General features: G+C 54.3%; 1 protein-coding gene across 7 annotated transcripts in view; it reads left to right on the plus strand.

Annotated features, from left to right (window-relative positions):
• Window positions 1–21056, plus strand: part of TBX4 (T-box transcription factor 4) — a 37876-nt gene extending 16820 nt beyond the window's left edge. For 4 of the 7 annotated variants that reach the window (XM_086355619.1, XM_086355624.1, XM_086355623.1 and 1 more), the window contains 6 exons: window positions 2748–2867; window positions 4418–4565; window positions 15160–15312; window positions 16259–16347; window positions 16474–16709; window positions 18877–21056. In XM_086355619.1, coding sequence (XP_086211745.1) covers window positions 2748–2867; window positions 4418–4565; window positions 15160–15312; window positions 16259–16347; window positions 16474–16709; window positions 18877–19499 — 1369 coding nt within the window. In that variant the 3' untranslated portion in view covers window positions 19500–21056. The remainder of the gene's footprint in view (window positions 1–2747; window positions 2868–4417; window positions 4566–15159; window positions 15313–16258; window positions 16348–16473; window positions 16710–18876) is intronic. The other 3 variants (XM_086355620.1, XM_086355625.1, XM_086355626.1) reach the window with 1 other exon arrangement.
• Window positions 21057–21590: the final 534 nt, after the last annotated feature.

A 21590-nucleotide genomic window follows, 5' to 3' on the forward strand; every position in this document is an offset into this window, starting at 1 on the left:
TCTGACTTCTGAGGGCTGCTGCCCTCAGAAGAGGGGAAAGGGAGGCAGAGGCTAGGAGACACCTTCCTGCCCTGCCCCAACTCACTCAGAACCTCCTGAAGGCTATTATCAGCTGGGAACCCAGTCCACATCCAGCTTCCAGGAGAGGCCAAATCACAGGACAGCAGCCCCAGGCCTTGAGCAGCTGAGCACAGGCTGCTCGCCTGCCTCCTAAGAAGTACCAGTCATGTTAGCCTGGCCTCCTGAGCTGCTGAGATGAACTGCAGTAGGGAGGGCCTTCCCTGGCGGGCCAGGGGTGAAGACTTCACCTTCTGATGCGGAGGGTATGGGTTTGATGCCTAGTTGAGGAGCTGGGATCCCACATGCCTTGGGGCCAAAAAACCACAACATAAAACAGAAACAATATTGTAACAAATTCAATAAAGACATCAAGAAAATGTTTTAAAAAATGTGGTAGGGAGTAGAAGGGGAAAAATAGGATCTAGTACCCCGCTGCCCCCCGCCACCAACCTAGATTATAAAGACTGTGGCAGTGGCTGCCCCCTTTGTGGTCACCGGCCGGGGGGTGGGGGTGTGGGGGGAAGCCGGGGCTGTCCTCTGCTGTTGCCACCTGGAGTGATTGCAGGAGAAACAGGCCAAGTACAGGCCCTGATGCCGGGAGAGCCCCAAGTCACTCGGTGGCTGTTTCTGTAGCCCTTGCAAAATGGTAGCCTGCAGGGGACAGGATTCTTGGCCTTCCCCCAGGGCGTGGGGGGAGCTGAGGCAAGTGCCGCCTCTCTCCCTCCCCTTCAGTCTCAGGCCCACCCGGGGGTGAGGCCGGGCCAGGAACCAGTGGGGTGCAGGCTCCAGCTGCGCCCCCAGGGTTGGGCAAGGGGCTGGTAAGCAGGAGGCAGGGTTGGGTCTCCGAGTCCTCTCGCTCTGCCCATTCTTGGAGAGGGGGTGGGGTGGACATTCGAAAATGCTTTCAGTTGACATCTGAGACAAATTCTTCCACACAGTTTATAAGTCCCTAGACTTGCAGCAAGAACTTCCCTCCTCCCTTCAGGCACGCACACATGCACGCATGCGCACTCCGCCGGGTCCGCAAACTCAAGTGCTCGGGCACACACAGCGTCACGCTGCTCCCGCATCCCGGGCCCCTGGCAAGGCTCTCAAGGGCCCGTCCTTCAGCCAGGGAGGGTGCAGAGGCCAGGGCACCCTCCGCCTCAGGGTCCTGGGCTTGCTGTAGGGTCTGCGGGCTTGGGGGCGGGCCTTGATCCCTTCTAGAAGCCCTGCCCTGTCGAGGTAAGCTGGTTCCACGTTGATGCAATGGAAGACTCTGGTCATCTGTTCGTGAGGCGCTTAGGACAGCTTCTCTCGAGGGTCCCTGTGCTGTCTCTTGGCTTCGTGAAAGCCAGAGGTCCCCTGTTGGCTTTCCCAGAGTGGACCGCCTGGGCCCTCTACTGGCTCTGGGGATCTGGGTCCCAGTTGCCTTGGTTTGTCCTGCTGGATTGAATCCTGCCTCTCTCGGAGACATCTTTGTAAAAGGTCAGCTAGGAAGCGTGCGAGGTTCTGATGAGGACCGTGAGGAAGTTCCTCGCTGGGGAAGTCCAGGGTCAGGGACCTGGTGACTGGGGGAGGGATAGCCCACAGGTATGTGTACATGTTGCTGTAGGTGTGGGTGCGCTGAGCGGTCCGACGTAGTGGCCCTCTCCAAAATGTCCCCTGAGCCTCAGGGTCCTGGACAGTTTCAGCATGGGCTGCAGGAACTGGAAGACTTTCTTTTTGATGAGTCTGTTTTCATGGAGGTCGGTCATACCACCGGTCTTCAGAGGAAGGAGAGCAGTCAGGGTCAGTGGTAAGAGCCAAAAGTGGACTCGTTCAGTCCACCCAGCAACCTATGAGATGGGTGTATTGACAACGTCCCCACTTTGGAGTGGAGAAGGAAATGGCAACCCACTCCAGTATTCTTGTCTGGAGAACTCCATGGATGAAGGAGCCTGGTGGGCTATAAGCCATAGGGTCACAAAGAGTCAGACATGACTGAGCAATGAACGCTTTCACTTTCTTTCACCACTTTAGAGATAGGGAAACCAAGGTGTAAAACATCCAAGCCAGTTGCCCAAGGCATCGTGGTTTGTCAGTGGTGGGGCCAGGCTGTGGACCGCGGCAGGGTGGTTCTAGAAAACCATGCTCTTCTCTTCAAGGTTCCTGGACTGACCTTCCCTGAGACCCAGTTAGTGTGCACAGGCCCAGACAAGGCATTCACAGGGATAAACACCTCTTCTCCACACACAGCAGGCATCCAGAGACCCCACAGCACTCTCCTGCAAGTTAGTTTGAGGCTGGGGGTTTGTTTCCATAGAGACATGACCCAGAGGTGGCATCTCATGGACCATAAAGGAAGCTGCCAGGGATTCCCAGGTCTTCTGCTCTGGTCCCCTGGAATGACCCCCTGGAACTTCTGTTGTGTATGGATGACAGACAGGAGGAAGATGAAGGCAGCCTGGTTGGTGTTGAAGTCCTGAGCAGGGTCTCTGTGCTTCAGCTGCTCACAGCCACAGTCTGATAACTGCAGGGGCTCAGAGGAGCGGCTTGTGCAGCCCTTTCCTTGTAGGGGAGGTGGGAGGGGCTGGCCAGAGAGGGAAGCGATTTACACAAGGTCACGAAGCTCAGACAGGGGCCAAGATCTCGCCTGCCTGCTCTGTGCCGTCCCTCCCTCCCAGTGCTCTGTCCCCGCCCCTGCCTCACCCCTCGGCTTCCCCCAGGAGGATGTTCCCCAGCTACAAGGTAAAAGTCACGGGCATGAACCCCAAGACCAAGTACATCCTGCTGATTGACATCGTCCCAGCGGATGACCACCGCTACAAGTTCTGTGACAACAAATGGTAAGAACCTGGGACCCTACGTCACCTGCCTTCCCACTCATGCACACTCGTCCCCTGCCTGCCATGTGGTCTGGGGACTCACCAGTTAGTCCCAGTGACTGGCCAGATCCGCATGCTCAGGCACCGGGCTTGCCGAAGCCACAGGGTCGTCTGCACACCTGCTGCAGATGGGGCGGGGGCTGGGGTGAAAACGAGCCACAGTGTTTGGGTCTCTGATGGATCTCAAGGGTCTGCGCTCTCCCCACGGCTGTGGACACCCGAGGGTGGGTGACTGGGCTGTGGGGTGATGCATGAGCCCCAGCGCAGGGCGGGTTTAGGCTCTGACAGGGCTGTGCTGGAGGTGGGGGTACAGCAGAAGGTAAGAGCCATTTTCCTTGGGGGCCTTGACAGTCCATACTTAGATCTTGGGCTGTGAATCTCTCTCCTGTCTCTCCACCCCCTTGCTCCTGCTTTTTTTTAATTCTTGTATTGTGTTTTTTTTTAAATAATTTTTATTGGAGTGCAGCTGCTTTACGATGTTGTGTTAGTTTCCACTGTGGAGCAAACTGAGCCAGCCAGACATACACATCTATCCCCTCCCTTTGGACTTCCTTCCCGTTCAGGTCGCCAGAGTACAGTAGAGTTCCCGGTGCCACACAGCACATTCTCATTCATTATCAGTTTTACGTATAGTACCAGTAGGGTATAGGTGTCACCCCCAATCTCCCAGTTCCTCCCACCCCCACCCACCCCAGGACCCTCCCTCTTAAGCTGCATGTCCACCATCCAGGGAGAGCAGGCAGGTTAAAGGCTGAACCCAAGCTGGGACCCAGTAAATGAAGGCGGTTTTTCCTGGGCCATCCTGTTCATGTTCCCCATCTGCCCCCGGAGCCTAGGACAGCTCTCGAGGAGAAAGAGGGAGGGATGAATGAATCCGCAGCCCAGCATGTGAGTGCGGCTGTGTGGGGTAAGAAGGTCGCAGAACCCGAGCCCAGGAGGCCAGATTTGGTGGCCGGGTCCTGCCAAGAGCTCAGTTCTGTTCTTTCTCTGGGCTGGTTTAGCACTCAGGGCAGATTCTCCCTGAGCAGACAGCTACCAGCTAACTTCTCACCATTGTTTTGGGGGCAAGCAGTTTGAAAATCCTCTCTGTCGTCTGAGAAGCTACCTCCAAATAATGTTATTTCTAACATGTAAAAAGTGTAAATACAGCCCAGACACGGAAGAGCCTAAATCTCCCCATGACACACTTGTGATTAGCCCCTTCAAATAAACCATCACATTTCTCTACGATTTCCCTTTCTCTCTCTACTGCAGTGAGATACGGGAGGTTCAGGACAGCTGTCCCTCCCAGCACTGTCTCCTCTGCCTCCCCGCCTTTTACCCCCAAAGCCCTAAATGGACGGTGCGGTTGGCACCAGCAGTGATGTGGTTCTGGGGATTTGCTTTTGTGGGGTGGGAGACAGGTTCAGGCCTCTGGGGATTTGCTTTTGTGGGGTGGGAGACAGGAAATCTGGGCCCTCCAAGACCGCAGGGCAATCACCAGCCGCGGCTTCTCCACCCTCTGTTGGCAGGATGGTGGCAGGGAAGGCTGAGCCGGCCATGCCTGGACGGCTGTACGTGCACCCGGATTCTCCTGCCACGGGGGCCCACTGGATGCGGCAGCTGGTCTCCTTCCAGAAGCTGAAGCTGACAAACAACCACCTGGACCCCTTCGGGCATGTAAGCAGGGGGCTGCCTGGCCTCAAGTGTGGGTGCTGGGGCAGGGAGGTGGGGTGCTCAGAGGTGCTCATCTGGAGAATCCATTCTCGGGACCCAGTCTCAGGCGGGTTTATGGGCCAGAGCACAGGGTCTGAGTTCCTCAGTAAGCATCCTTCCCCTGGCACTTACTGGCTAGGTAACTTGGGGCAAGTTTCTTAGCCTTTTTGCACCTTAGTTTCCTCGTCCAGAACATGGGGATGACCAGGTGAAAATTAAATGAGATTATACATAAGGCATGTGGCGCCTAAGAGGCTCTAAATGAATGTCAACTATGATGGCTTCCCTTTACCGTTGTAATGAATCTGCCTGCAATGTGGGAGACATGGGTTCAATCCCTGGGTCGGGAAGATCCCCTGGAGAAGGGAATGGCCACCCACTCCAGTATTCTTGCCTGGAGAATCTCACAGACAGAGGAGCCTGGTGGGCTATAGCCCATGGGGTCGCAAAGAGTCGGACACATGACTGAGTAACACCTGATGACAATGACGACATGGATGGACCCACATCTCACAAATCTCAGCTTCAGTTTCCCCAAATCTGGCCTTGCTGGGGCCTAAGACCAGGAGATTGTCTTGAGAAAGAGTCATGGATGAGTTCAGAAGCCTCATCCCTGGCGTCTGCCTGGCCCCGCAGCCGCCTGCCCTGGAAAGGCAGGCCTCGCACTGGCTCCTGTGTCAGCCCCTTCCTGGCCTTGCCCAGGGCCTGGCTCTCACAAGAGCAACTCTGAAACCCCAGGGATGCTGCTGCTGACGCCCCATCCAGGCTGCTGAAGCTCATTCTTTCCCCAGTCTGGCCCTGGCAGGCCCACAAAAAGCTCTTTATGTGGAAATGTTTAGCTCATACGTGTGGCAAACAGAAGCCTGGGGACCCAGTATCATCTGCCAGGGAGCAAGCCTCGCCCCTCTAGGTTACGCATGGTTACCCTGGAGACACAGGGTGGGGTGTTGATGGAGTGGGTGCCATCGGCTCCTGGATGCGGTTGCCCCGGCTGCACACTCATAACATCTGTGCGGGGCATGGTGGGGGAAGCAGGGGTGGGGGGCATGCAGGCACGTGCCTCTTTTACGCCTCAGTTCTGTTTCTGGGGAGCTGTATGCAAATCAGCACTCTGTGAATCATAGCTCCTTATGGAGAATGCCAGCGATGTGTCCTTTCTGGTTGATGGGTGTGTAATTGGCAAGCAGCAGCTGCTGCTGCTGCTAAGTCGCTTCAGTCGTGTCCGACTCTGTGCGACCCCATAGATGGCAGCCCACCAGGCTCCCCCGTCCCTGGGGTTCTCCAGGCAAGAACACTGGAGTGGGTTGCCATTTCCTTCTCCAATGCATGAAAGTGAAAAGTGAAAGTGAAGTCGCTCAGTCATGCCCGACTCTTCACGACCCCATGGACTGCAGCCCACCAGACTCCTCCATCCATGGGGTTTTCCAGGCAAGAGTACTGGAGTGGGGTGCCATTGCCTTCTCCATGGCAAGCAGCTCTTGGTTCTAATTTTCTCAGAGTCTGTTCAGTTCTCTTCCGAGTCATCAGCAATCGATAAACCAACAATTAGGAGAATGCTTAGTTAATATGATCAACTCATAACTTGTCTGTTTTGCAAGCAGCATGGGGTTTTCCCACACAGAGCAGGCAGATGCTGTTGGGTGTGTGGGCCCTGGGGACATGCGCCCCTGCAGCCTTCCACAGGGGTGTCAACAGGCCGCCCTCCAAGGGGAAGGGTCAGCCAAGCCCCCACCTCTCAGATCACAGGGTCTTTTATGACCAAGGGCCAGAGAGACTGCTGTTCTGGCCAAGACTCTGCTCGTGATCAGCTCCTCTCTGGCCTCCTCTGCTTGGCCAGGCTCTGGGATCAACCTCGAAAGATTAGCGAGGGCCTCCACGGTGGGAGGTGGGGAGCCACATCTCTGCCCACAACTGCACGCACTCACACACTCACACACACAACCCAGGGACCGCCCACTGGGGTGGACAGAGCTGGGCGGGAGGTGGATCCTTGGGTGAGTGACCAGAAATACCCAGGGATCAAAGCTCTGGCGAGAGTTTTAGACACACAGATCGCTCTCATGGTTCCCAGCTGCAGGAATGTCTCTGAGGACCCTTCCACCTCCCTGGACCCCTGCAGAGAGGGCCAGGGGAGGGAGTCAGGTGGTTAAAAAGTGGGGCTTTTTTGGAAGCAGGAGGGTGTGAGCCGGCTTTCGTTGCCCAGCAGTAGGTTTCTCACTCTGGCTTGCTGCTTCAGTGGCTCCTCTGGGGTCCTGAAAGGGTTTGCAGTGGTCTTGAGCAGCCAGTGGGGCTGGCTTGCTGGGCTTGTGATGTTCGGGGTGGCTATACTCGCCACACCAGCCTGGGGCCCTCCTCTCCTTGGCTGGGGGGCTATTCCCTGTACTAACTCAGCTTCCTCCCCGGAGGGTTGGGGTGTTAGAGTATCTTCCTTCTCCCCACCCCCACGTTTTCCCAACACGTGCAGTCTGTTGGTTACTGCACCCTCTGTGAGGCTGGAGGGGCTCATGGAGACAAGGTGCTTGTCTCAGGAGCCGGGAGTAACAGAGCACGGATGGACCCCTGCCTTCTGATGCCTAGGCCTGTGCTCCTTTGGCTTCTCCCCCCATCTTTCAGTACCCAGGGCTCCAGCTGTCAGATCTTCAGCAATCTAGAGCATCACTGGAGAGGTCACAGCCTCTGGCCCTGCAGGGAAGGGCTGTGGAGGATGAGCTAACTTCCTAGACATATCAAGGCAAAGTGGCCCATTTGAGCCTTGGCTTTCTGCCCCTTGGTCTGTGCCAACTGGAGCAGTGAGCTCTCCAAGTCGCCCTTCTTGGCTTCTCGGTGCAGGAACCTGGGAAAAAGCCATCTTGTACTGTGAACCTGCCCCTGACAAGTCCTCCCACACAGCTCACCTCCACACTTTGCCATTTTTCCTAAAAGCTTCCAAACCTCAAGGAACTTTCTCCAGCCAGGTGGACAGTGGACTCCCCACTCAGGATCTCAGAGACATCAGCAGCTGTCTCCCACGTGCCACCCAGCCACCCAGGAGAAGGGTCCAGGGTCAGGAGCCCCTCAGGACATGTGTTCAGAAAAGATAGGATTGGCTTCTGATTAGAAAACTCCTGTGGGTTTTTGCTGTGAGTCCAGGAAAGCCCTCTGTTCTTGAGGGGTAGAGTCAGGGTGTGACCTTTAGGTTCTGGGCATAAGCCAGCAGCAGGGGTGGAAAGGGTTGGTGGCCTGGGACCAGGCTGCTCCAGGTCAGCTTCGCAGCTGTGGCTCTGCTGGCTAAGAAGACACCTGCCTACCTCCCCTCCTGCTCACTGCCCCCTGTCCCCAGCAGGGTCCTGTGCCAGGTGACCACGGGATGGGAAGAGAAGTTGCTCCGAGCACTTGAGGAGAGCCTTGCTAGGCTGGGGCCTGCATCCTGCAGCAGGAGGTGGAGATGGCTGATACCTGGATCTTGCTTTTCTCCTAATCTGGAGGCAGGGAGGGGATGGCTGCGTGGTGGGTTTGTGTGGATGTTTGTGGGGGTGTGTGTGTGTGTGTGTACAGGGAGACGGCCATCTTCTCCACTTCCTGTGTCTCTGGACTCCCACGTTGCCGAGGAGAAAGGTTAGCTTGTGATTGCTCACATAGTCAGTCTGAGCCTTGCAGAGGCTGAGTTAGCCCCAGACTGCGGACGTGGGCTCCCCGGGCCACAGAATGGCACAAGCACCGTCCCCTCAGTCTGCTTCCTCTGCCAGCCGCGGGCCTCTTAGCCTAGTCAGTTACTCCTGAGCCTTGGGATCCAAGCTCAAATGCCACGGCTTCAGGGAGACAGTCTGGGGCCCCCATTATATGCTCTCAGCGCACCACACACTTTTCCATTCGAGTACTTGCCACAGTTATGATTTTATACTTGTTTGTCAACTCTGTTTTTAAATAGGAAATACATTCATATGATTGAAAAATCAATCAGTGAACAAGTGAAAAAGGTCTGCAGTGAGACATCTCCCTCCACTGGTTCCCCATCCACCTAGTTTCTTCCAGCTCTGGCCACAAGGAACCAGTGTTACTAATTTCTTTTCTGTGTTTCTTTTTGCACATGCAGTCAGAATACAGCGTCTCAGATCCCTTCTTTCTGACACAGAAGGTACCATGTTGTAAACACTTTGCACCTTGCTTTGTAAACCCAGTGTCTCAGAGATCATTTCGTTCATGTAGATCATTTCATCATTCATTCATGCGTCATTCCTTTCACATAGCTGCGTAGAATTTCATCCAACGATTGTTCCGTTAATCATGTAGCCAGTCCTTATTGAAGGAATTCGATGTTTCCCTGTCTTTGCTCTTTCGATTAAGCTTGTACATATGTCACTTTATACCTCTGCCAAGTGTTCTTTGTGATAAAGTACCTGTTTGAGGGATATGTGGATTTGCAATTTGTCACCCTGTCCTGCATTGGCGTCGCAGCGATGTGTCTTCCCACCGTCGCTGTGGCCTCACGAACATGGTGGGAGAGAAAAGTTTTGGATCTTTTCCAGTCTCATGGCTGAAATACAGATATCAGTTTTAGCTTCAGTTTCTATTTCCTTTATTATGAGTAAGCATAAGCATCTTTATATATATATATATATATATGTGTATATATATATATATATCTCCTCTTCTGTGAATGTCTGTCCTTATCCTTTCTCATTCTTAGGTTACTTTTTAAAAAATCACCTATCCATTCTAGAAGCTTTTATAAGCTAGAAAGATTTAGCTCCCATCTGTGATGTCGAGTTGCTTATATGTTTTCCGAGTTTGTCACTTGCCTTTTGGCCCTGCCTGGGGTGGTAATCCTACACAGACGTTTTTGATCGACTGTGTCAGTCTTTTCTCTATGGGTTCTGGATTTTGAGTAATTGAAAAGCCCCAATCCATTCCTTACTTATAAGGGATTTTTCTTGTGTTTTCTTATAGTATTTTATGGATTTATTATTACATTTAAACCATTGGCCCCTTTTCAATTTATTCTGGCATTCGATACCAAGTATGAATCCAACTTTATTTTTTTTTCTAGAGAGCTATCCAGTGGTCCCAACACCAATAACTGACTGGCCCTCTCCCCTCTCTGGTTTAGGACACTCTCTGGTTCTGTACAGTAAATCCCCTCCTGAATCTGTGTCTGTTCCTACGCCAGTGCTTTTACCGTTGAGACATCATAATAGGTTTTAGTGTCTGGCAGACTCGGTCCTTCCCCATTGCTCTTCTTTTTCAGAGTTTTCTTGGCTGGTCTTTTTTTTTTTTTTTTTTAATGAGCTTTAGAATAAGCTTGCAGTGTTGAGAAAAAAACTTACTGGTGTTTTTGTTAGAATCACTTTAAATTATAAATTTCCTGGGGGTGGGGGGCACTGATCATGATGCCTTTCTCTTCATTGAAGCCTGCCTTTTGTCTTTCAAAAGTGTATTCAAGTGTTTTCTTTGAGAGGCCCTTCCCATTTCCTGTCATCGTGTTTGTTACTATCATCAATGCAGTCTTTCGTCTGCCACTTTTTCTCACCACTGGATTTTGGATTTTGGATTTTGGATTACCGTGTCAGTTTCCCACTAGACGGTAAACCAGGAGTTTTTTTTTTTTTTCCTGCTGCCAGGCAGTGTGAGTGGCAGTGAGCAGGAGCAAGTGTTACTTCTCTCAGTAACTCAGTAACCTGCCGAAGCGGGGTTTACTTAGAGAAGGCACTTCCTCTGCTGGGAGCTGATGTCCCCACAAAGCATATGCCAGGGGGGACCCAGAACTACTGATCTCTTTCTTTTCCTCCCACATTTGCTGAGCCCTGACGATGTGCCAAGCCTTGCTGGGTGCTTTGGGACACAGACTCCCCACCCAGCTCTGCCCACCCTCCCTGGCCAGGAACAGGTGCAGGTATGAGCTGAGGCTGGGAGATCAATGCTGATGCTGGCTCTGCTCCCATCACTGTCTGAGGCTGAGCAGACACCTGCACCCTCTTGAGCCTCAGCTCCCTGTCTGTTACAGTGGGCCGGAATACTAACACCTGTTAATACTTTGGGGCTTCCCTGGTGGCTCAGTGGCAAAGAATCCGCCTGTTAATTTGGGAGGTGCAAGTTTGATCCCTGGGTCGGGAAGATCCCCTGGAGAAGTAAATGGCAACCCACTCCAGTTGGTGGGCCTCAGTCCACGGGGTTGCAAAGAGTCGGACATGACTTAACAAATGAACAACAGCAACAACAATTAATACTTTACAGGGATGTTGTAAAGCTTAACTGTGTGCTGTGTGGACAGTCCTCAGCACAGGGCCTGGCACAGAGGCTGTGCTCTGTCCACACTGGCTGGCAGAGAAGGCGCCACGCCTGCTGCCCTGGGCGTGAGGACTCGGGCCTGCCCGGTCCAGGCCTCTTGAGTCAGCTGACGGGCCGTCCAACTCAGTCCTGGGTTGGGTCTTCTTTGAGCCAATCTCTGGGCCTCTCTGGTCTCAGTTTGGTTTTCTTCTTTTTAAAACTTTTCTGAGCTGCAGATCCTGTCTCTGTCCCAAAGCTCTTTGTGGGGCAGGACAGGGTAAGAAGGATGATGGAGAAGGTCATCTCAGAAAGTACAAATGTGAGGCAGGAAACAATCTGGTTTTAATATTTGACGGGCAGACGTTAGCCCCACTTGTTGTATGGCCAGCATCCAGATACCCTGCGCATTCGAGGTGCGACAGGGTCTGGTAGATCCTCGTCTCCCACCATGATTAGTTGAAACTTATCATTAATGACCGAGCTTGTGGTTGAGAGCAGTTCATGCTCTCTCCAGGGCCGTCTGGAGTCTTCTCGGGATCCAGTCTCCCACCAGCTGTGTGTCCTTGGGCACGTCACGTTCCCACTACTCACCTCCTGTTCCTCATCATACAGATGAGGAGGTGGCACTAGAGTGATCGCTGTGGCCTGCCCTTCCATGCCCTAATGTTCTGTGATTCCAGCGCAAATGAATCTGGGCCTCGTTAAGCTAAGCACGCCATGCTGATCTCTCGAGGAGATGGCTGTTTGGCGCTATCACAATTGTTAAAATAGAACAGGCTTCTGAATTGTAGCCAGAATATAATGAACCCCATCGCTGTAGAGCAGTGATGATGACGGGACCAGCCGTGTAGTGGGGTTTGTTGACGTGGCTGGCCCATTTGGCCCCATGTCCTCTGCAAGAAATATAAATGTGAGACTCTGGCAAAATAGTTTAGTGTGGCGCCCGAGGAACTTCCGAGGAAAGCCAGGTGTGAGTCACTGAGCTGGTTTCCCGTTCTCCCAGGCAGTCAGGGCTGATGCTCCAGCTTGAGTCTGCATTAGTTCAGTGGCTGGAACTTTCTTCCACATACCTGCCCAGGTTCCAGACTGGCAGAATCAGGAAGGGTGTTTGGGACCACGTAGTCGAAGGCCTCACTGTACAGATGGGGACTGCGATGACTGGAGGGCGAGCGCTTGCTCAGGACTGGCAGCTGATGGGCAGAGACCTGCAGACACTTCTGGGCCCCTCTTGGCTTCCCTGTGGCTGGGGTTGGGCTCCCCTAGGAGCCCCACCTTCCTTTGCGAGTCTGGCAGTGGCTCTCTCCCCCAGATTTCTCTGCCCACCTGTCTGGTTCATTCTCCTAGAAGGTGTGTTTGGCAGTGTCTCCACCCTTGTCATAAGGACCATGTCTGATGGATGGGCTAAGGAGTTTGACCTTTATCCCAAGGGCAAGAGGGAACCATCAAAGGTGGAAATAGGAATAGAAGGGAAGTGGCATGTGAAGTGAAGTGAGGGGTTAGTCTCTCAGTCGTGTCCAACTCTTTGCAACCCCATGCTCCTCTGTCATGGGATTCTCCAGGCAAGAATACTGGAGTGGGTGGCCATTCCCTTCTCCAGGGGATCTTCCCAACCCAGGGATCGAATCCAGGTCTCCTGCATTGTCGGCAGATTCTTTATTGTCTGAACCATCAGGGAATCCCAGAAGCCAAGTATTGAGCCTTAAATATGGCAGGAATGGTGGTTGGTGGTGGTGGTGGGAAAATGGGAGGAAGATGGAGAAGTACAAAGGGCCTTGCCTTCAACCAAGGGCAGTCTTCCTGGATGAACCAGAAGGTTCTGAGCAAGGGAATGAACTGATCTTTGTTTTACAGGTGGAGTCACAGGGCGTGGTCACTGACCAGACCCGGAGGCGGGGGACAGTGAGGGGCCCGGGGGCCTGACGATGCCCAGGGCTCTGACTGCTTAGGTGGCAGAGGTGCAGGGTGGCTGTGGTCCGTCCCAAGTGGTCCTTAGGGATGGCACAGCCTCACTGCTTGGGGACTGCAGCGCCTGCTCTGGGTTCTGTCTGCCTCCTGTGTGTTCTCACCTTGGACCCCCCATCACCCCCACCCCCCACCCACGGGGGTTGGAGTGACTGAGGCTAGCCCTGCATGCCAGGGGCTGGAGCGTGTAAGTGATCACAGAAGGACTATCTGTGCACATGTTCAATCACTACTTTTGCCTGAAACATGCCTTAGAGTTTATCCTATGGGCAAAGAAAGATGAGGGAGGAGGGGACAGGGAGTTTGTGGTTATGGCCCAGGACTTCCTCTTCCCATAACCTGGTCTTGCACTCACTTGTTCCTGCTTTGGAGTAAAGGAGGAGCCTGGAGGTACAAAAGGAATAAAAGATATGGCCCTTTCTCTTGAGGAGTTATAATTTAACTGAAGGGACAAGAAGGAACAGAAAGCCGCTGGAAGCAGCACCATAGCTCAGTAGACCGTACTGTGGAAAGGAAGCTTCAGAATTGGGAGTTTAGAGCAGGCCTCAGGTAATCTGGGACGACTTCCTGGAAGACTTGGGCCTAGAAGGTGAGGGAGAATGGGGGCAAAAAGATCAAGACAGCAGAGAGAACTACAGGTGCGGAGGTGCAGAGGCAGGAATCCGGCCTCTAGGTCACCTCCCAGGCACTCAGCTGCTGGGTCTTCTGAGACCTTGGCACCACGCAGGGTGACAGAGGAACCTCTGGGGACTGGGCAGTGTGTCCCCAGCCCCAGCCGCTCTCCCCAGAGCCCCTCCCTGGGCTCCCGGAGTGGACAGTCCAGGGCGGCCTCCCGGCTTCAGCCTCATTCTGAGTGTTTCGCCTGGCAGGCCCTGCGTTGGGCAGTGGATTCCCCAGCTGCAGATGGGATCTGGGCTCGGGGGCTCTGTGTTTGTCCCAGGAGGCTCTGGAGGTTTGTCCCTGAGAGTGGAGCAGGGGAGGGGCCAGTGCAGAAGGTGGAAGAGTTCTTGCTGGAGCTGCCCAGCCAGACCCAGAGGCCAGGGCAGGGCAGAGCCCGCAGCCTGGGTGCCGGACCACCCACTCCCTCAGCTGAGCTTCTCCCTGGGCCGCCTTCCTTCCCAGGGGGTGAGGAGGCCAAGCCGCGCCAGAGGAAGCCAGGCTCTGAACCCTCGCTTGGCAACTCAGTCACTCGGGGGTTAAATCTCCCACTAAGCTTCAGCCGCAGGCCGGTCCCTGGGAACCTGGGGGTGGGGAGAGCCAGCCCAAGAGAGGGGCACTTGCTGGTGGAGAGAAAGGAGCTCCGCCAGGGACCAGCCTCGTCCAGCCGGGAGGGGAGCTGAAGGGTTAACAAAAACCCGCGCTGTGCTGATAAAATGCCCCAAATGCCTGTCCTACCTCCAGTGGGGAGGGTGTCTGGCAAATGTCAACGATAAAAAATACATTTTAATGGCACATGATGCTGCCGCTACCGTGGGGCACGGCCGAAGGAAGAGGCTTTGGGGCCAAAACTACCGTGTGCTGGTCCCAGGGCTCCGGGCTGAGTGTCCCGGGCGCTTGGCCTCTCTCCCCAGGCACCCACAAGGGCTGGGGGGATGCCTGGGGCCTCCGGTCTTCCTCCGGCCTTGGTACTGTGAACTTCAGCCCATGACAGCGCTCCGCCGCCCAGGCTGTGGGCTGCCTGGGGTGGGTCTGAAGGCCGGGTGCATCAGGGTGTTCTCAGCCTCCGCTCTGCAAGTCCTCAAGGGACAGGCGCCCGCCCAGACCAGACAGATCAGAGTTCATCTTCCTCGGCGTCCCCCTCCCCCGTCCTGCAGACCCTGGGCTGAGAAGCAGCTTTCACTGCTGACAGTCATGAGAGGAGGGGCTGAGCGCCCACCATAGGGCAGGTCCCACATATGTGGGGAGGGGTGAGCTGGAAGAGGCAGCCCGCAGGGCTGAAGGCTGGGGCTCAGAGAAGCCCAGGCGTTGCCTGGGGTCACACAGTCAGTGGCACCTGGACTTTTGCCTGCATCTCAGTTCCGCCTATTAACACTGTGTCGAGTCACTGGTGGCCTTTAAATGGTTCCATCCCCCATTACTACAGTAAAGGGGCTGTCATCTGGGAGGCCCTGAGACCAGGCATTAGTGCTGAAGCAGACAGGCCAATGGGTGCCCCTGAGGTTAGTTTGGGGCCCAGGGGCCTGGTTCTTCACCCTGCAAGGGAGGTATTTGGACCCTTCTGGGCTCAACCCCCTGTGGTCAAACCCTGGAGCCTTGGGCGTTCAGGAGAAGGAAATCCAGCCCCGGGCGGCTGGACAAGGCTGAAGACAAGAGGGTGGGGACCTGGCGCTGACAAAATACCCTTCTCTTCCAGATCATCCTCAATTCCATGCACAAGTACCAGCCGCGGCTGCACATCGTGAAGGCCGACGAGAACAACGCTTTTGGCTCCAAAAACACAGCCTTCTGCACCCACGTGTTCCCAGAGACTTCCTTCATCTCTGTGACCTCCTACCAGAATCACAAGGTACAGCCCCACAACCGCCCCTAGCGCAGACACATTTCTGGGCCACCAGGGAGGCAGGCAGTGAAGCCCTGGTGCAAGATGGGCAGGGCAGTCGCTTCAGGAACCCGCTCAGTCTCCCGCAGAGCCATGAGAAATGAAAGACGTGCGGGGGAAGGAGACGAGGCTCCTGATTCCCAGCACAGGGTAGCTGTCTGTGGTCCATGCCGGGGACGGACAGAGATGGCAACTGGGAACACCGGGAGCATGGAGCTTGCCTTGTGGCTTCACTGTGGGGCCCTTTTGTTCTGGAGTCTTCTCCCTGGTGGGATTCTGGGCCTGCAGAGAGTAGGGAAGGAGGGTGGGAGAGGAGCCCTTTGTTACTACCAGCAGCGGGGGAGCAGGTGATTGAGCCATTCAGAAGCCCTTCCCCCCGGCACGCTCCTGGCACATCCTGGCCCACCTCCCGCCCCGGCCCGACCACCCCAGACTGTCTTCTGATCCCCGAATGGGCTATCCCATTTCCTCCTTGCCTGTGCCCAAGCTGCCCTTCCCTGAAGGCTTCTACACCTGTGTTGGGACTGGTTGGGTGTGGGGGAAAGATTTTAGGCAGAAGAGGGACAAGATTGTCCCTCTTGTGTCAGATTGTGTCAGACTGGCGTTTAGGACAGGCAGGCAGAACCTGATGTGGCAGTTGTGCAGGACGGGGAGATGTGGGTGGGAAGCTGTTACAGGCCCCAGGAGAGAGTGACGAGGGGCTGAATTCAGGAGCACAGGACATAGAATGGGGGTCTGCCGCTAGGAGAACGGGTAAGAGGTGCGGTGAGAACTTCAAGGCCGGGGAGGCTTCTGCAAGATGCCACTTCCCCAGATGCTGCCCGGGGTTCTGAATGTGCCTGTGGTTGGGGTGCGGGGCAGGGCCGGCCCAGGCCTCTCTCCCATGACTCCTCTGTGCCTCCTCTCCTGACAGATCACACAGCTGAAAATTGAGAACAACCCTTTCGCCAAGGGATTCCGGGGCAGTGACGACAGTGACCTGCGTGTGGCCCGGCTGCAGAGGTGGGGGCCGCCCCGCCCAGGGGGGCTGGGGCGGGTGGACGGAGTTCAGGCACATGAATGCGGGGACCCTCAGAGTATCTCCCCTCCCTTCCTGTCTCCAGCTGACTGTCTTTCCCTCGCCTCCAGCAAAGAATACCCCGTGATCTCCAAAAGCATCGTGAGGCAGAGGCTCGTCTCCACCCAGCTGTCGTCCAAGCCTGACGTCAGCCCCCTGCACGGGGCTCACCAGGCGCTCCAGCACTACCAGTATGAGAACGGGGCTCACATGCAGTTTGCTGCGGCCGAGCCCCAGGACCTTCCCCTCAACACCTTCCCAGCCCAGAGGGACTCCAGCCTCTTCTACCACTGCCTGAAAAGACGAGGTAGCTCACTCCTGATCTGGATGCCCCGGAGGGTCGGGATGGGGGTGACGCCCTCCCCACAAACACTCCCCACTGCACATGTGAGCATGCGGCCATGCATGGATGTGGGTGCGCGTACACACTCACACACACACACACTGATTGTTGTGGCCTGGGACAGCGAGCGTAAAGCGTTGGGGACCATGGTCAGGCTCAGTGCTTCTTGCTTTGCATGCAGACAGCTTGTGGCCGGGGTGTCCCCTAGACAAGGATTTTAGGCAGAAGAGGGACAGAGATTGGCATTGAGGACAGGCATGTGGAACCTGCCGCGACAGCCGTGTGGGACGGGGTGACGGGGAGTGGGTGAGGAGGACAGAGGCTGTTATAGGCGTCGGGGAGAGAGCGATGAGGGCGGAACTGAGCGCACAGCGGGCGGGGAGCAGAAGCTAGGATCGGAGGGTCTGCTACAAGCAGTCCCCAGTCCCAGCTGTCCCTTGGCAGCTGCTGCTTTGGGCACCTCCTTGGGGTGGGCAGAGGACAGAGTGAGCCAGGCACTGCCTCTGGGCATGGGGGAGGCGGAAGCATCCCAGTCCAGAATTTGTCATTTGTAGAAGCGACCTCTACCCTGACCCTGGGAGTCCTGGCTGAGCTTGGAGTCCTGGCCAAGCTCAGTTTCCCCACCCCATCCCATCAGATCTCCAGAGGCTTCTTGAGAGTGGATGGGGGCTGTAGGGGGATGTAGACTGGGGGCCAGGAAAATAGGCCACGGACCTGTCCATGCTGGCTTCTTTGTGAGGGAGAGGAGTTCGAGCCAAGAACTAGAAATCTGTGCCCTGGTACAAGGATTCAAGTTTGTCCTCTATAAAATACCAATGATTAGTATTACTGTGTCAGAAGTCCTCACAGGGCCACTGAAATTCTCTTGGGAATGGGTTTAGGGACTTTGCTTGCTGCGCAGAATGTTCTTTCAGCCCAGCTCCTAGGGACCACCCTGGAAGACTCCTGAGTAGCCACTGCACCAGTCCTATAGGAACTAGTGACCTCAAACAAGGGCTGGCAAACTGTGGCCTTTGGACCAAATCTGGCCTGCAGTCCATTTTTGTTCTATCTGTGAGTCATACGAAATGGTTTTTATATTTCTAAGTAGTTGAAAAAAAAATCAAAAGAAGACTCTTTCGTGATATATGAACATTCTATGAAATTCAAATTTTGGTATCTATAAATACAGTCTTGTTGGAACACAGCCATACACATTTATTTACCTATTGTCTATGGCCGATTTCCTGTTGAGAATCCCTAGGGAAGATAGAAGGACGGAGGCCAAGACAAGTAACTGGACAAGTGTTCTTAAATTTGTAGAGTGGGCTGCTGCCCAAGTGCTCAGGCCTGGGTTATCCCTGGGTCCCAGGGGTGGATGAGCTCGTCCAGAATCAAGCCTTCATGCTTGAGGATGTTGAAAGATACACATCCATGGCCTGGGGCACTTAATGTCATCTTTCCCCCCAACAGAGTATATTAGCTTCGCCTTAGAAGTGCAAGTCACCTTTTACTTATTAACAGCTCCATTTCTTAATTGTGTAAACCCTGTTATGTTGGAATCTGCGTAATGACAATCTGATGGAACTTCTTTGAACATACATAGGGTTTACTTCCTCTTCTGAAAGCAACAGGAACGTGCCTGTGAGTAGCTTTGGCTTGCTGAGGCCTTCCTGGGAGCGGAGGATGGAGGCAGAAGCACTGTGGCTTTAATTTTCTGGCTAATTCAGACAGCTTGTAGCCTCTGGGCCTGGTGTGGCCTGGCAGTCGCTTGCACTTTCCTTGGCCAGGGTGGGCCTGGCCTAAGAATGCCAGTGCACATTAAAGCCTCTTACCATCCCCAAGAGTCAGGGCGGCAAGGGATCAAAGGCATACGCTGCCTGGCTAAACACATCACTCAGTGTCCAGGGATGCGGTGTCCCCCGGTGACCTTTGAGCGCAGTCCATGATCTGACCACTTCTGGGCTACTGCCACCTTATAAAAGCTGTCACTGATTAAAATGGTCTGGGAGTGCCATCGCAGTGTGGGGCACCCCCCTCCCACCAATGACAAGGATAGGCTGTCCTGGCATCCAGCTGGGGGTCGGGGAGGGGGTGTTCTAGGCCCTGGGCTTGTGGACCTGGCTCTTCCTGAGGTTTCTTTGTCTTCCAGCAGACAGTGCCCGCCACCTGGACTTACCCTGCAAGCGATCTTATCTGGAAGCACCCTCGGCGGTGGGGGAGGACCATTATTTCCGTTCTCCCCCGCCCTACGACCAGCAGATGCTGAGCCCTTCCTACTGCAGCGAGGTGACCCCACGAGAGGCCTGCATGTACTCAGGGTCGGGGCCCGAGATCGCGGGGGTGTCCGGGGTGGACGATTTGCCCCCGCCCCCACTGAGCTGTAACATGTGGACGTCCGTGTCCCCTTACACGAGCTACAGCGTTCAGACCATGGAGACTGTGCCTTACCAGTCCTTCCCCACGCACTTCACCGCCACCACGATGATGCCCCGGCTGCCCACCATCTCCGCCCAGGGCTCCCAGCCGCCGGGCAACGCCCACTTCAGCGTCTACAATCAACTCTCCCAGTCTCAGGTCCGAGAGCGGGGCCCCAGCGCCTCCTTCCCCAGAGATCGCGCCCTCCCGGGCGCCGTGTGCGAGCGGAAGCCGCCCTCGCCGCACCTGAACGCGGCCAACGAGTTCCTCTACTCGCAGAGCTTCTCCTTGTCCCGGGAAGCCTCCTTACAATACCATTCAGGCATGGGGACCGTGGAGAACTGGACTGACGGATGACTCCCAGGTCCCCTCCGCAGCCCCTGGACCATGTTAACCCAGTCTTAACCTCTGAGGGTTGGCCTGCTCCCTAACCAAGAAACCCAGCAAGGTATTTCAAAGGGTGGGGTGCAGTGTGCCCCCGGCGCGCCTGTATTTGGAGAGCACCTATCTTCTGACATACAACTGAGGCCCCGACAAAGCAAAAAGAAAAAACACACACTTATCTAAGAAGAGATTTTTGGCTGCAGGATTTGGATCCAGTCTTTTCTGACATCTCTTGACATGCCCTTGGGTGGGATGGGAGTGGAGTGTTCATGTGAGTCACTTAGAGGTTTTTATAATTTTCGATTAACTCAGGGGCCAGGTGGTGAAGTCTCTCTGGCAGGGCAAGTCGGGAGTAGGGGGGTTGGGGGAGGAGGATTCTCCTGACTGGGGAGGTGGGGCTCTCTGCCCATCTTGCAGAGTCCTGGCTCTTGAGAAAGGTGCTGAGCATCTTGTTCAGGGAGGAGGAGGCCCACTTCTTCGGCTTCCGGAGAGTCTGCGAGACTACCTGAGAGGTGGGCTCAGCTAAACCTCCAAGCCCGCTCGGAGAGGAGGGCTGACTGCTCGGTTAGTGGCCTGGAAATTGATCCCTGGAGCTCTGAGGTCTGAGGGACCACTTTTAGAGAGAAAATCATGGGCTAAGCACCAGTTGACAGATATTAAAACCCTGTTTTTTTTCTGAAAATTGTGAAAATGCAACCAATAACATCTCTGGCATCATTCAGGTTTTCTTATAAAGGACAGAGCCCTTCTGCCTTGGTCCCCAGCATACAGCCCTCACTCTGATGCGCCAGACTCTCTTCTCAGGCTCCGTCTGCGTCCTTCAATCGGCTGTTAGGAAACGCACTTGACCTGGTGGTGTCCCCAGGAGACCATGCTACTCAGCACCTCCAGAGCCTGTTCTGCTCCTAGAAAACCCTCGCCTCTGGCGCCTGGAGCCCAACAGAAATAAAAACGAGAATTGAGAAACCATTCCTTTCTTCCAGTAAATTCAGCCAGTGAGCTCAGAGCAAGGATAACGCTTTTCCAGGAAGGTGGATCCCATGGTCCCGAGCCCAGCTCTTCAGCATTGAATGTCACCAGCCCATCCGTGGGGCTGGTGGGAACTCTGTAATCAAAATTTGGGAAATCACTAAACTCTTTGCATGCTGAATAGCTATTTATATATTATATAAAATAAATAAATAAATAAATAAAATATATAAATATATATATCTCACAAATGCAGGCCACATGTCAAATCCAGCTTTGCTTTTTTTTTTAAACAAACGAATAAACTTAATAAAATGAACGTTGGAGAGGGTATTTGGAAAGACGTCTATTTAAATTTTTATTACACATTTGATGTTAAAAACAGAATGACTTAGATAAAACGTATAAATAAATATATATATATAAACACACACACAGTACAGATTACACTTTATTAGAAGACACATTAGCGAACGGGATATGAAACGTCAAGTGTTTTGTTATATAGCATGGACATTTTATTTTACATATTGGAACATAAAGCCATTTTACAACTGTGAAGTGTGTGGATGCTCTTTACTCCTGACTTGTCATTTCTTGGCTCTGCCACAGTCTCTGCTTCCCCTCTTCCTCATTGAGTTTCTCAAGGGCCAGGGGGAGCCCTTAGTGCCTCTGTGCATTTGTAACCTGGAGCCTCTGAGCTTAGAGGGAAGTAATTTAGGGCCAAGGGAGCAATCGTACCTTTGATCTCACGCTACTCCCCAGATGGTGGGTCAGGATTCCAGAGCCCATGAAAACCCCAGAAGGGCAGGGAGACAGTATACAAGAATCTGTCACCTTTGAGTAGTGGACCCACAACCTTGCAATGTGGGCGAAGTATGCTCACAGGTGGGGAGTTCTTGGTGGCATCTGTATGGCTACTTCAGACAAGGAACTGAAGAGCTGGTTGGAGTCAGAGCCTGCAGCTTCCTGGAACAACAGTCAATGTGTGCGCCCATCAACCCCCTGCACCTCACCCCCTAGAGGAGGAATTGAGGCTTGGCAGAGACCGTTGTTTGTCCAGTCCTCTGCCAAATCCTTGAAGTTTGGTCTTAA

Source organism: Bos grunniens, chromosome 19 (genome assembly GCF_055505025.1).
Source record: "Bos grunniens cultivar Pamir isolate PY7600 chromosome 19, Bosgru_T2T1.0, whole genome shotgun sequence".
NCBI lineage: Eukaryota > Metazoa > Chordata > Mammalia > Artiodactyla > Bovidae > Bos > Bos grunniens.